Source organism: Orycteropus afer, unplaced genomic scaffold (assembly GCF_000298275.1).
Source record: "Orycteropus afer afer isolate SDZICR_OR568_19922 unplaced genomic scaffold, OryAfe1.0 scaffold00072, whole genome shotgun sequence".
NCBI classification, from domain to species: domain Eukaryota; kingdom Metazoa; phylum Chordata; class Mammalia; order Tubulidentata; family Orycteropodidae; genus Orycteropus; species Orycteropus afer.
The window spans coordinates 3,308,239-3,320,414 of NW_006921659.1; the positions used below are offsets into that span (position 1 = coordinate 3,308,239).

A 12,176-nucleotide genomic window follows, 5' to 3' on the forward strand; every position below is an offset into this window, starting at 1 on the left:
TTATAGTGAAAGCCAGAACATGACAGCACTGCCTTGTTTTTCCAGGTCTCACAAGTTTTCCACCTTTGACAGGGTATGGTCTTACCACTTTTCTATTGCTTCTTTTGGTGAAAAATATTTTAATTTTCCTTCTCTGACAGGTTTCCACCTTCCACGTGTTCCGGCTTTCACAGGTTTTACCATACAGTTAAAGACACTTCATGACTTGACCTGTGTTATCCCTTTACTAAATGCCAAAAACGTTCCTGACACCAGACAGGACAATTTTAAGAATCTCCAGGTCACCAGAGTTCAAAGCTTCACCTCTCTTCTTTAATCAGACTCTCTCTTGCCTTGATAACTACCTGTAAATGACTTCTCTGACACCAACTACCTGCAGTTAGGCCTAACTTTACAGGTTAAGGGCACAGTTCTCTACAAATTCTCAATTCACTTCAGACATCAGCCACAAGTTTGGGGCACCTTCACTTCTGACCAGCTGGTTACAATCTAGAGGTTCTTACTATCCCATCAGGTTTGATAATTCACTAGAATGACTCACAGCATGCACTGAAAGTGCTGTAGTTATGAATGCAGTTTTATTATAGCCAAAGAATACAAATTAGAACCAGCCAAAGGCTATGAGTGAGGATCAACTTGATGGCAGTGGGTTTGGTTTTATTTATAATTTTTTGGAAAGGGAGAAATGGATAAGGCAATATCTAGGAGGATACCAAATACAAAGCTTCCATATCCCCAGAGACATGTCACCTTCCTGTCACATAGATGTACACAGAATATCAGCGAAGCTCACCTGAACCTGAGAGTTGAGTTTTTATTGAGTCTTCATTATGTGGGCGTAATCATTGGCCATGTGATCGAACTCAATCTCTAGCCCCTTTCCCTTGCAAAAGATGAGGCTGATATCATGTGGCTCAAAACTCCAAACCTCTAATCACATGATTATTTTTTCTGCCATGACCAGCATGAATCATCCTGTTAGCATACACTGTCAGGCGTGGTCCAGGGGCCCACAATTAATAACAAAGTCAGTCCAATCTCCCTGGAATTGGGGACAAAGGCCAGCCAAATTCTCTATTACACAGGATTAAAGGTTACCTCTCAGGAACCAGGAACAGAGACTAACCAAATTCTCTATTGCATACTACCGGAAAGTTTTATGGTTCTAGGATCAAGTTCTGACCCAATGAGAAATTTTCATTTGTGCTCCCTGCTAGAGCAAAACCAACCCCAGAATATTGGCTCCTTCCTAGACCCTACTAATAAGGATAGGCCAGCTATAGAACAGCAGAGACTCATGGGAAGGCAGGTCAGATCAGCCTTGGCCAGAATCACTCACAGGTCACAGCAGAAACCATGGAGGACGTGGAAAAGAGCAAGGGATCATGGAGTTAATTTTATGTATTTTTGAAAAAGCAGTATTTGCGGGTTCCCGTTGGTGGTGGACCAGCCAAATGTACTCGTTGCATCCAGGGTGATAAATTCATTAGCCTGTATGCTCCTCCCAAGCTGAGAACTTATTTTCTTTTTCCTGTGATCTTCTCATAATTTTTAATAAGCTTCTAATTAATAGTAATCATCTATAATCTGGTTGGTTACAATTTTATATTATAAAATATTGTCATTTTAACCCAATCCAGACTATTTGGGAGAAGAAATGAAACTTAATGTATACACAAGTAGAAATATTAAAAGAAGCAAAAGAAGTAAACTTTTTTAAACTATTCATGCACATCTATGTAAAATTGAGATTTATCTATATGTTTTTTCATTTTTAAATCTACAGTTAATCTATAATAAATAGTTTAATCAAATAAGATAAATTATGACATTTTCCACCTAGTTCCACAGGTTTTATACTAGATGGTTTCCCACGATATCCTGAGGAGGCCCAGTTGCTGGGGGAACGTGGATTTTTCCCAGATGCTGCTGTTTTCATACAAGTCGATGATCAAGATATTTCTGATCGTCTTCTTCCTTCCCACATTGAAAAGTGGAAAGTGAAACAAAAGAAGAAATTAGACAGGAAAAAACTCATCAAAGATATGAAGACAAAGATAAGGGTAGGTATCCAATAAGAATGCCTGGGAACAACTTTGTTCACCGTCTATTTTAGATTATAAAGTGGTCTTTACAAAAATACAGTGTTTCAATTTTAATACCACAGTCAGCATGAATGCATTGTTCATCAAATAACAAGACTATTCAAATTAAAGAATTTAGAATTATTGGAGGCCTTTGTGATTGGTAGACAGCGCTGGCATCTTAACTAACTCTTCACTGACCACTACTTGTTTGAGTAAAGGAAGCAGAGAAAAAGTAGACTCAGGATACAGACGTGTGTTATCGTGTATGCTTTGCATTTCTTTGTCGTGTATAAAGTGACCTTTAAGCAAAGTCAAAGTACAAAGGAGATTGTGTTTTCACACTCCTAAGGCACTTGACTGCTAACCAGAAGGTTGGCGGTTCAAACCCACCAGCCATTCCTCAGAAGGAAGATTGGGCAATCTACTTCCATAGAGATACTGCCTCAGAAACCCAATGAGGGATCACTATGAGTTGGAGACGACTCGATGGCACATAACAACAACATAGTTGAAGGACCTGTGGTAAAACTACAGTTTAAACAAAGGAAATAGTATGAGTTTTGTAAACTCCTACCCTATTAAGAGTAATGGAATATCTCTGGGGGCTCACAAAGCAAATTAATTTGTTTCAATTCAGTTTTATACTTCTACTTACAAATATTTCTTGAGTATTTACATGATATAAGTTCTCAGGAATATGTACTCGATATTAACCAGAGAAGTAGCTCTGGTAGCGTAGTGCCTAAGGTACTTGACTGCTAACCAGAAAGCTGGAGGTTCAAACCCACCTCAGAAGGAAGGTTGGGCAATCTAATTCTGTAGTGATACCGTCTCGGAAACCCAAGGAGGGGTCGCTATGAGTCGGGTCCGACTCAACGGCACATAACAACAACACAATTAACCAGAGAAGAGTGCCAGGATCCTTATGGCCTAGACCAGAGCCCGTAGAGCATGTCTGCAGGTACTTCTTTAATCTCCCACTGAGTTCTGAGCCAATGAGCCCCCAAACCCTACGGGTGCTCATTAGTTTTCACACAAGCCTTGGGGACATTTCATAGAATCCATTGCATCAGACTTATTAGAGGACCCTAGAGGGGCTGGATGACCATCTTTGTACCATGTCTGTGAGCATACGCTGTCCTTGTATGTTGTTGTTGTTATGTGCTGTTGAGTCGTCTCCAACTCATAGAGACCTTATGTACAACAGAACGAAACACTGCTTGGTCCTGCAACAGCCTAACGATCTCTACTATATCTGAGCCCATCACCACAGCCACTGTGTTAATCTATCTTGTTGAGGGCCTTCCCCTCTTCCGTTGACCCTCCACTTCACCAAACATGACATCCTTCTCCAGAGAATGGTCCCTTCTGACAACATGACCAAAGTAGGTGAGACGAAGTCTGGCCATTCTCCCTTCCAAGGAGCATTCCAGCTGCACTTCTTCCAGGACAGATTTGTTAGTTCTTTTAGCAGTCCACAGTACTTTCAGCATTCTTTGCCAACACCACAACTCAAAAGCATCAGTCTTCCTTATTCATTGTCCAGCTCTCACATCCATTCGAGGCAATTGAAAACACCATGGCTTGGGTTAGGCGCATTAGTCTTCAAGGAGATATCTTTGCTCTTCAGCACTTGAAAGAAGTCTTTTGCAACAGATTTGCCCAATGCAATATGTCTTTTGATGTCTTGACTGTTGCTTCTGTTGGCGTTGATTGTAGAATCAATTAATATGAAGTCTTTGACAACTTCAGTCTTTTTTCCATCTATTGTGATGCTGCCTATTGGTCCGGTTGTGAGGATTTTTGTTTTCTTTATTTTGAGGTGCAATCCATACTGCAGACTGTAGTCTTTAATCTTCATCAGTAAGTGCTCCAAGTCATCCTCACTTTCAGCAAGCAAAGTTATGTCGTCTGTGTATCCCATGTTGTTAACGAGCCTTCCTCCAATCCTGATGCCATGGTTGCAGCAGTATATTGACAAAGAACTTCCAGAAATGTCAGCTGGATTCAGAAGGGGATGTCGAGTGAGAGATATCATAGCTGATATCATAGCCAAGATAGATGGATCTTGGCTCAAAGCAAAGAATACCAGAAAGATGTTTACTTGTGTTTTATTGACTATGCAAAGGCATTTCTATTGTGTGGATCATAACAAATTCTGGATAACATTGAGAAGAATAGGAATTCCAGAACACTTAATTGTAGTCATGAGGAACCTGTACATAGACTAAGAGGCTGTCATTGGAACAGAACAAGGGGACACCACATGGTTTAAAATCAGGAAGGGAGTGTGTCAGGGTTATATCCTTATCCATATTTATTCAATCTGTATGCTGAGCAAATAAACCGAGAAGCTGGACTATATGAAAAAGAACTTGGCATCCTCATATGTACATATGTATTTTTAGGGTTTTTAAGCTAGTATTTTAATACTGTTATAAAAAGATTATCAATTATTTTCAATGAATTACCTCCAAGAATTGCCTTCTGAAAAATCAGCCAGTGAAAACCCCATAGATTACAACAGTCTGATCCCGCTGTGCATGGGGTCACCAGGAATTGAAGGCCAACTTGACAGCAGCTAACAACAAATTTCCCTTTTTCTCCAAGTATGAAAAGCAAATGAATAATAAATATTTGCAAAAGAATTCTAAAGTCTGTGGAACAAGTGACTAACTTCAGGTGTTATTTGTCTCTCTGAAAGGAAATAGCTGATCAAGAGGTATGGTAGTTAAGGTTGTATGTCAGTTTGACTGGGACTGTGGTGTTGAGTGTCTGGGCAGCTGGATATAGTTATTCCCCCATGATAAGACTGTAATCACCTCCATGGTGGAATCTGCTTTGAGCAGCTAAGTAGTTGCCTTTAGTATGTGACCTACTTCCAGTGTGTAAGGAGAAGCTTTGAGGAAAGTCTGTAGGTTTTGGCTCTGTCTTCATCCCCAGTTCCTGCACCTGAACCAGTTACCTACCATGTTGCCTGTCAATCTTGGAATTGTTCCTAAACTTGAACTAGTGGCCTCCCATGTTACTTGCTTATCTTAGGACTGTGCCATTTTACCTGCTAACCTTGGGTTCAGCAGCCTCAGAAGCAAGCAGCTGCCTGAGTTAGAAAATGCTGCTAACTCCAGTGGACCTGGAATAAGAGGCAGAGCTGAAGCCCAGCATCAAGGGCCCTACACCCAGCCCCTGGAGCCGGCATCTGAATTTGGACTTCTAGCCTCCTACACTGTAAGAGAATAAATTCCTGTTTGTGAAGCCATCCACTTGTGGTAATTCTTTTATAGCAGCACTAGAGAACCAAAACAAAGAGGTCCAGAAGTACAAAGATATAAGTAACATAATTACAAATAGTATCCCCAGTTTGGAAAAAAAAAAAATACATTCAGATATAGAAAGTAATTTTGATCATTATCCATTAAGATTTTTAAATGTCTCTTTCTTTAACAGAATGATACGATTGCTAAAAGAAGGGCTGAACTTATATCAGAAAGAGAGAAAAAAAAGAAAGGGGAGGTGAGTGAATAGTGTAAAATAAAATGATGCATAGAAGGACATCTGGAAGGAAATACATGGTGCTGCACATGAGTAAGGAATGACAAACCATTCTGATTTTCTTCTTTCTACTTTTTGATATTCCACAACTGTTATACAATGACTTTTTATTGTTTTTGTAACAGAAAAATGAACAATTTTTAAATGAAAGAACACCATTGAAGATGGTGAAAATAATCTAATATAAAATGTAATATTGCACTAAACTGTGCCCTTCTGGGGCTTTTGTTTTGACCATATTCACAAGGGACACCTTCAGCCAGTGCCACAGTAGATGGACTGGGGAGTGAGCACTTGACAGGGAACCCATGAAGTTGTGGTTAAGTGTAGATTATCTCCAGATAAATAATGGAATAGCGCAGGGCCTGTGAACCCTTAGAGTTAGACACCTGTGCAGAATGTTCAGTACAGCTTCTTTTCTTTTCTCCACCTACTGATATTTTTAATAAGATGAACCTTGAAGATCATGTATTTTGTTTTATTAAAAGAGATGAGGTATTCCCATTTTCTTTGTTGGTTACCAGGGTTGGGTGGGTAGGGGAGGGAACACTGTTAGATAGGTGAGACAGGTATTGATTTGGGTGAAAAGAAGGGCAATGTACCAAATGTGAGTGATCAACATGGTGGCATTGAGGAAGAGGAAGACACAGAGAGGTACATGGGAGGTAGAGACAACAAAAAGGAACCCTTTTGTATATACAGTACTGGGTTGTCACGGAAGGCAAACATGGATATACAGGTGGATAGATGGGTGGACAGGCTGAACTATTAGGTATGTCTATGCAGGGGAGAGTGTACCCAAGACAATGTATAGGGTTGGCAGACAATGTTTCTACACGTGTATTGGTATGTTCTATAAGAATTCCCAGGAGCTCTGGTAGCATAGTGGCTAAGGCACTTGACTGCTAACCAGAAGGCTGGCGGTTCAAACCCACCAGCCACTCCTCAGAAGGAAGGTTGGGCCCAGCTCATAGCGACTCCCTCCTTGCGTTTCCGAGGCACTATCACTATGGATAATAGATTGCCCCCATCTTCCTTCCGAGGAGTGGCTGGTGGGTGAGGAGTGGCTGGTGGGTTTGAACCGCCAGCCTTCTGGTTAGCAGTCAAATGCCTTAGCCACTATGCTACCAGAGCTCCTAACTACCTTGTTGTTGTTGTTGTTATGTGCCATCGAGTCGGACCCGACTCATAGCGACCCCTCCTTGGGTTTCCCGAGGCAGTATCACTATAAAGTAGGATTGCCCAACCTTCCTTCTGAGGAGTGGCTGGTGGGTTTGAACTGTCAGCCTTCTGGTTAGCAGGCAAGTGACTTAGCCACTATGCTACCAGAGCTTCCCCCTAATATAGTGGTGAGTATAGTATAGTGGTGAGTATCCCCGCCTGTCACGTGGGAGACTGGGGTTCGATTCCCCGACGGGGAGCCTAACTACCTTAAGCCTTTGGAAACTTCTAGTGGTCCCCTTAGGAGCTCTGGTGACATAATGCCTAAGGCTTTTTACTGCTAACCAGAAGGTTGGCAGTTCAAACTCACCAGCCACTCCTCGGAAGAAAGACTGGGCAATCTACTTATGTAATGATACTGCCTTGGAAACCCAAGGAGGAGTCATTATGAGTCGATATCAACTCCATGTCAACAAGTTTGAGGGTTTGTTTTTTTTTTTGAGTGGTCCCCTTCACAATCACCTCAAATGTCTCAGCAACACATTATTTAGGAGTCCAGACTTTGGGGGTCAAGCAGACCTCGATTGGTATCCTCTCTCCAGTTCTTACTCACTTTGTCACTGCTGGACCTCCACTGCTCAATATATATAGTGGGTGCTCAGTATATAGTTGTTTTGGTGCTGTAGTGAAATATTGAGTAAGTTACTGAAACTCCTCTGAGCCTATTCTTTTCATTCACTTTCATGGGAAAATTAATCATTCTTTGTTTCCCTATCTAATAATGTTTTCATTTCTCTTCTTTGCTATACTTTAATTAAATCTTTCTTCTTACAAAGTACTTTTCAGAATAAACTAAAAATATTCTTGATTTGTAATTTTTTCCATTGACAACATTAGAGTGATATGTTTCCTGATAATATTTTAATTCAAAGATTCAATATTCTATCTTATAAGTTAAATAGGATTTTGTAAGCTAGCTAGCTGGGACTTAATCTTTTTTATAATTAGTTGTGTATCCCATGCAATTAAAAACCAAAGAAACCAAACCCAGTGCTGTCAAGTCAATTCCTATAAACAGAGTAGAACGGTTCCATAGGGTTTCCAAAGCTGTAACTCTTTACAGAAACAGACTGTCACATCTTTCTCCCAAAGAGTGGCAGTGAGTTCAAACCACCAACCTTTTGGCTACCTACCAAGCATTTAATCAATACAATTAGATTACACAAATAAATTTTTGGAGCAAAATTTCTGAGATTTTTGATTAATTAAGGGTTAAAATTGTCTATGGATTTTATTCAACTCCTTTGATGAAAGTTTAAAAAAAAAAATATGTCACACTACTGCCTCAGACAAAAACTGAACCAAACCAAACTCACCTCTGTGGACTTGGATCAACTCATAACGACCCCTCCTTGGGTTCCCAAGGCAATGTCACTATGAATAGTAGATTACCTGACCTGCCTTCTGAGGAATGGCTGGTGGATTTGAACTGCCAGCCTTCCTGCTTAGTAGTCAAATGCCTTAGGCACTACGCCACTAGAGTTCCCATTGCCTCAGACAATAAGACACTAAACACAATGTCGCTTCTCTGGGATTAATTAGTGTGATTGCTGTAATCAGTTAATGTGACATCCAGAATTGAATCCATCCTGGCACCAGCTATATGCTCTGGAACTAACTGGATTTTATGAACTGATCCAGAGGCTTTCTCATTTGTCTCTTCATGTAGAATATGCCGCTACGTGACTTGCCTTTTTAGAACTCCAATTGGAGACTCAGATGCTGCTAGAGCCCTTCTTGGGTGTGTTCTCTCGCCCTCAGCAAAATCAATGCCTCTATACCCTGCCTGCTTAGCAGCAAAGAAAACATTTTTAACATTAGAAATCATTTCAAGGTATCAGTGTGACCACTTGCACTGATGTTGTGGGAAAATATCGCCATCATGTGGAATTTTAGTCTCATGGTGTAACTAAAGAGTATTCCGTAAGCCAGTGTTTTGTATAGATTTGTATTTCATACCTCCCAACTCCTCAGGCCTTGCTTCTGCTCATATCCTCTCTCTGTAATCTTCACTCCCTCCCATTTCACTGGCACCTTCTCTGGTGCCCAGAGAACTAAACGGTTTCAGAATTAACATTGAAAAGAACAAGAATTGAGAAACAGGGCCCTTTAGCCAAGCTCCTTTTGGATGGAGAGGAGCCTGAGCAAGGAATCGGCAGGAATTGAGTCCTTGTGCACTCATCTTCCACCCTCCACCCAGAGGCCCAAATTCCATCTCCAGGTGCCTTTTAAAGAACAAGGACTTGATTATAGAAAGATTAGGAAATAGCAGGCTAATCAGGATATTGCAGGAAATCCAATCATGAGACAGCAGAGAGTGAAGTGGGGCTGGAAAGGAGAGAGATTTGAGAGTTATTTAAGAGTGCAGGACTTGGTAACGGGTTGGATGGTCAAAGATGGAAAGCAAGGAGTTAAGATGACACCCAGATTTCTGACTGGATGGCAATATTCCAATTAAGCCGGGGAGAAGAATGTGGAACCAGTGCAGAAGGGTAAATATTACAAGTTCTGTTTTGACAATCTACTTCTGTAATGACAACAACAACAATATTTTGTGCAAACAGAACTATAATATTTAAAGCCTATACAACACAAAATAGTACCAATATCCTGTCATGATCTTTACCAATCATTTATGTGTTACTCTTATTTCCTCAAATAGGCTGTAACCTAAAGGCATGTTCTGTGGTATTAGTATAGTATTTTGCACAAAGTGGTAATAACAGCTATAATAGCAATGATAGCTATCATTTGCATGCTTCTCACCTGCCGGAAACTGTTCTAAGAGCTATCAGTGTAGAGACTTATTTAATCCTCCCAACAACCTTGTGAGGTAGGTACTTTTATTATTCCTGTTTTACACATGAGGAAACTGATCTGGTTCAAGTTAACAAAATTAGTGAGTATTTAATATTGTTACTGAAGACCATCAAAAACACGTAAAATTCTCACCACTACCATAGTGGCTAAATCACTTGACTGCTAACCAGAAGGCTGGCGGTTCAAACCCACCAGCCACTCCTCAGAAGGAAGGTTGGGCAATCCTACTTCCATAGTGATACTGCCTCGGAAACCCAAGGAGGGGTCGCTATGAGTCGGGGCTGACTCGATGGCACATAACAACAACAACAACAACAACCTAGCTCCCACTCTGTGCACCAACCACATTAAACTTTAGTTTTCCAAACCTGTCTTATATTTTTGTATCTGCTGTTCCTGCTGTTTCTCATGCTCTCCTGATGTTATCCCTCATGATCGCATTCTATTTACCTGTTTATTTGTATCCCCTATCCCACTTTCAGCTTTGTGAGGGCAGAAACCATGCTTATACTTTGTTCATTTTTGTATTTCCAGTGCCTAGCAGCACCTGGCATGTAATATATGCATTCAGTGAAGATTTGTTAAAGTGATTTCTAAAAAAAAAAATGCCACATTCTGACAACCATAGACATAAATAGTGTTTAACATCTTTATTTATTTATGAGATCACTATCTCAGACTCTTGAAGGTACTAAATTTCTGGGCATCAGTTACTTAAATTTTTACTGTGTTTCTAGATGAATTTTGTCATGCCACACCAACCAACATCCAGTTTTTATAAAACATTACAGATGATCGGTTAACACTGCCATTCCTCATACATTTCACATGGATAGCCGAAATTAATCTTTTTTTCCTCAGGTTGCTGTTAAAGAAGAAGAAGATATTATTAGTGAGGAAGAACCTGAGGAAGAGGAAGATGATAATATTGACAACATTCTTGAAGAAGAGTTTCCAAAAGAAGAGGAAGAGATGAGTGAGGAAGACGAAGAACAGGAAATTGATGCCATTGAACGCCTGAGAGGTGAACTGGGAGAAAAATTTGAGGCAGATATGACTAATTTACAAATAATACAGGTATGACTTTTCCTTCATTACTTCTCATAATTCAAAAATATAACATTTAATGTTCACCACAATAAAAAAAAGTAACATTTGAATATGAAACAAAAACTATTTAGTTCATGCCTTAGTTTTTTTTTTTAATAACATTTCAAAACAAAAACATTTTGTTAGCACCACTTATAATGATGAAAAACAGTTTATAAATCAAAGGCAACTTGGAAGCTCACAGGGTCAGAAGTTTTTGGTGCCAGCATGCAGCCTGTCAGAAGCGTAAAAATATTTGTTCTTTAGACTGAGGTAGGAATCTTGGTGGTGCAATGGTAAACTGCTTGGCTGCTAGCTGAAAGACTGGTGGTTAAAACTCACCAGCTGCTCCATGGGAGAAAAGACCTGGTGATGTGCTCCATGAAGATTATAGCTAGGAAGCCCTATGGGGCAGCTTTCCTCTGTCTTATAGATAGGGTCACCACGAGGTGAAACTGATTTGAAGGCATGCAACAACAGACCAAGGTAGTCAATCACCACCTGTGTCCACATGCTGTGACTGAATACTACCACCTTTTCCTCACTGAATATATTTGGTTTTTTGCTTTCACTGCTCAGGAGGAATTTGAGAGGTTTTTGATACCAATAATTCCCATTAATGGAGCTCGGAAAATCCACATTGTACAGTATATGTTGAATACCAAAGTGAAGCCGCTGGTGGAAAATCGTGCAAGCATTTTCGAGAAATGTTATCCAATAATGCCACACCTTGCCCAGAAAATGCTCAGCCTTACCTACAAATACATAAGCTCATTTGGATATTGGGACCCTGTAAAGGTAAAGCAAAAGAATCAGAAAGTCATGTTCTTTTTGTACTTCTTTTTAAAGTATTCTAGGAAAAAGACAGTAGATAATATAAAAAAGTATAAACTTTGTACAGTATTCTTAACTAGCTGTAAAAATATATTTGGCTGTTTTGCCTTTCTGATGTGGAAAAAATAGTTGAAGGATTTAATTTCTTTCATCTATTTCTGTAGAGATAATCTAATTCCATCCTGGTTTTACCTTTGTAGTAATAGAAATAGTTTTAAACTAGTAATCTACCACTACCTTGCTGTCTAATTTTAGGCAAGTCATTTAGCCTCTTTGATTCTACTTCTTCACCTTCACAATGGAAGAATATTGCCATCTAGTCTTTGTGATCAGATGCAAAAGTGATAAAGCACTGAAAAGTGTGAAACACCATGCAAAAATGGTGTTATTAACAATTAATGCTCATAACAAACTTATTTCTAAATACTGTGTTGAAAACCATATGTAGTACCTCCTACTTTGGCGAGTAGCAACTGGGATCTTAAAAGCTAGCAAACTGCCATCTAGATGCAACAATGGGTCTCTCCTCGTCCAGAGCAAAGAAGAATGAAGAAAACCAAAATTCATGGAAAT

At 39.8% G+C, this 12,176-nt stretch overlaps 1 protein-coding gene across 1 annotated transcript in view; it reads left to right on the forward strand.

Moving 5' to 3' along the window:
• The window catches only part of AK9 (adenylate kinase 9), a 178,447-nt gene that overhangs the window by 130,596 nt on the left and 35,675 nt on the right, over positions 1 to 12,176 (forward strand). Inside the window, exons 25-28 of the mRNA XM_007940858.2 lie at positions 1,844 to 2,063; positions 5,535 to 5,600; positions 10,542 to 10,757; positions 11,349 to 11,567. Coding sequence (XP_007939049.1) covers positions 1,844 to 2,063; positions 5,535 to 5,600; positions 10,542 to 10,757; positions 11,349 to 11,567 — 721 coding nt within the window. The remainder of the gene's footprint in view (positions 1 to 1,843; positions 2,064 to 5,534; positions 5,601 to 10,541; positions 10,758 to 11,348; positions 11,568 to 12,176) is intronic.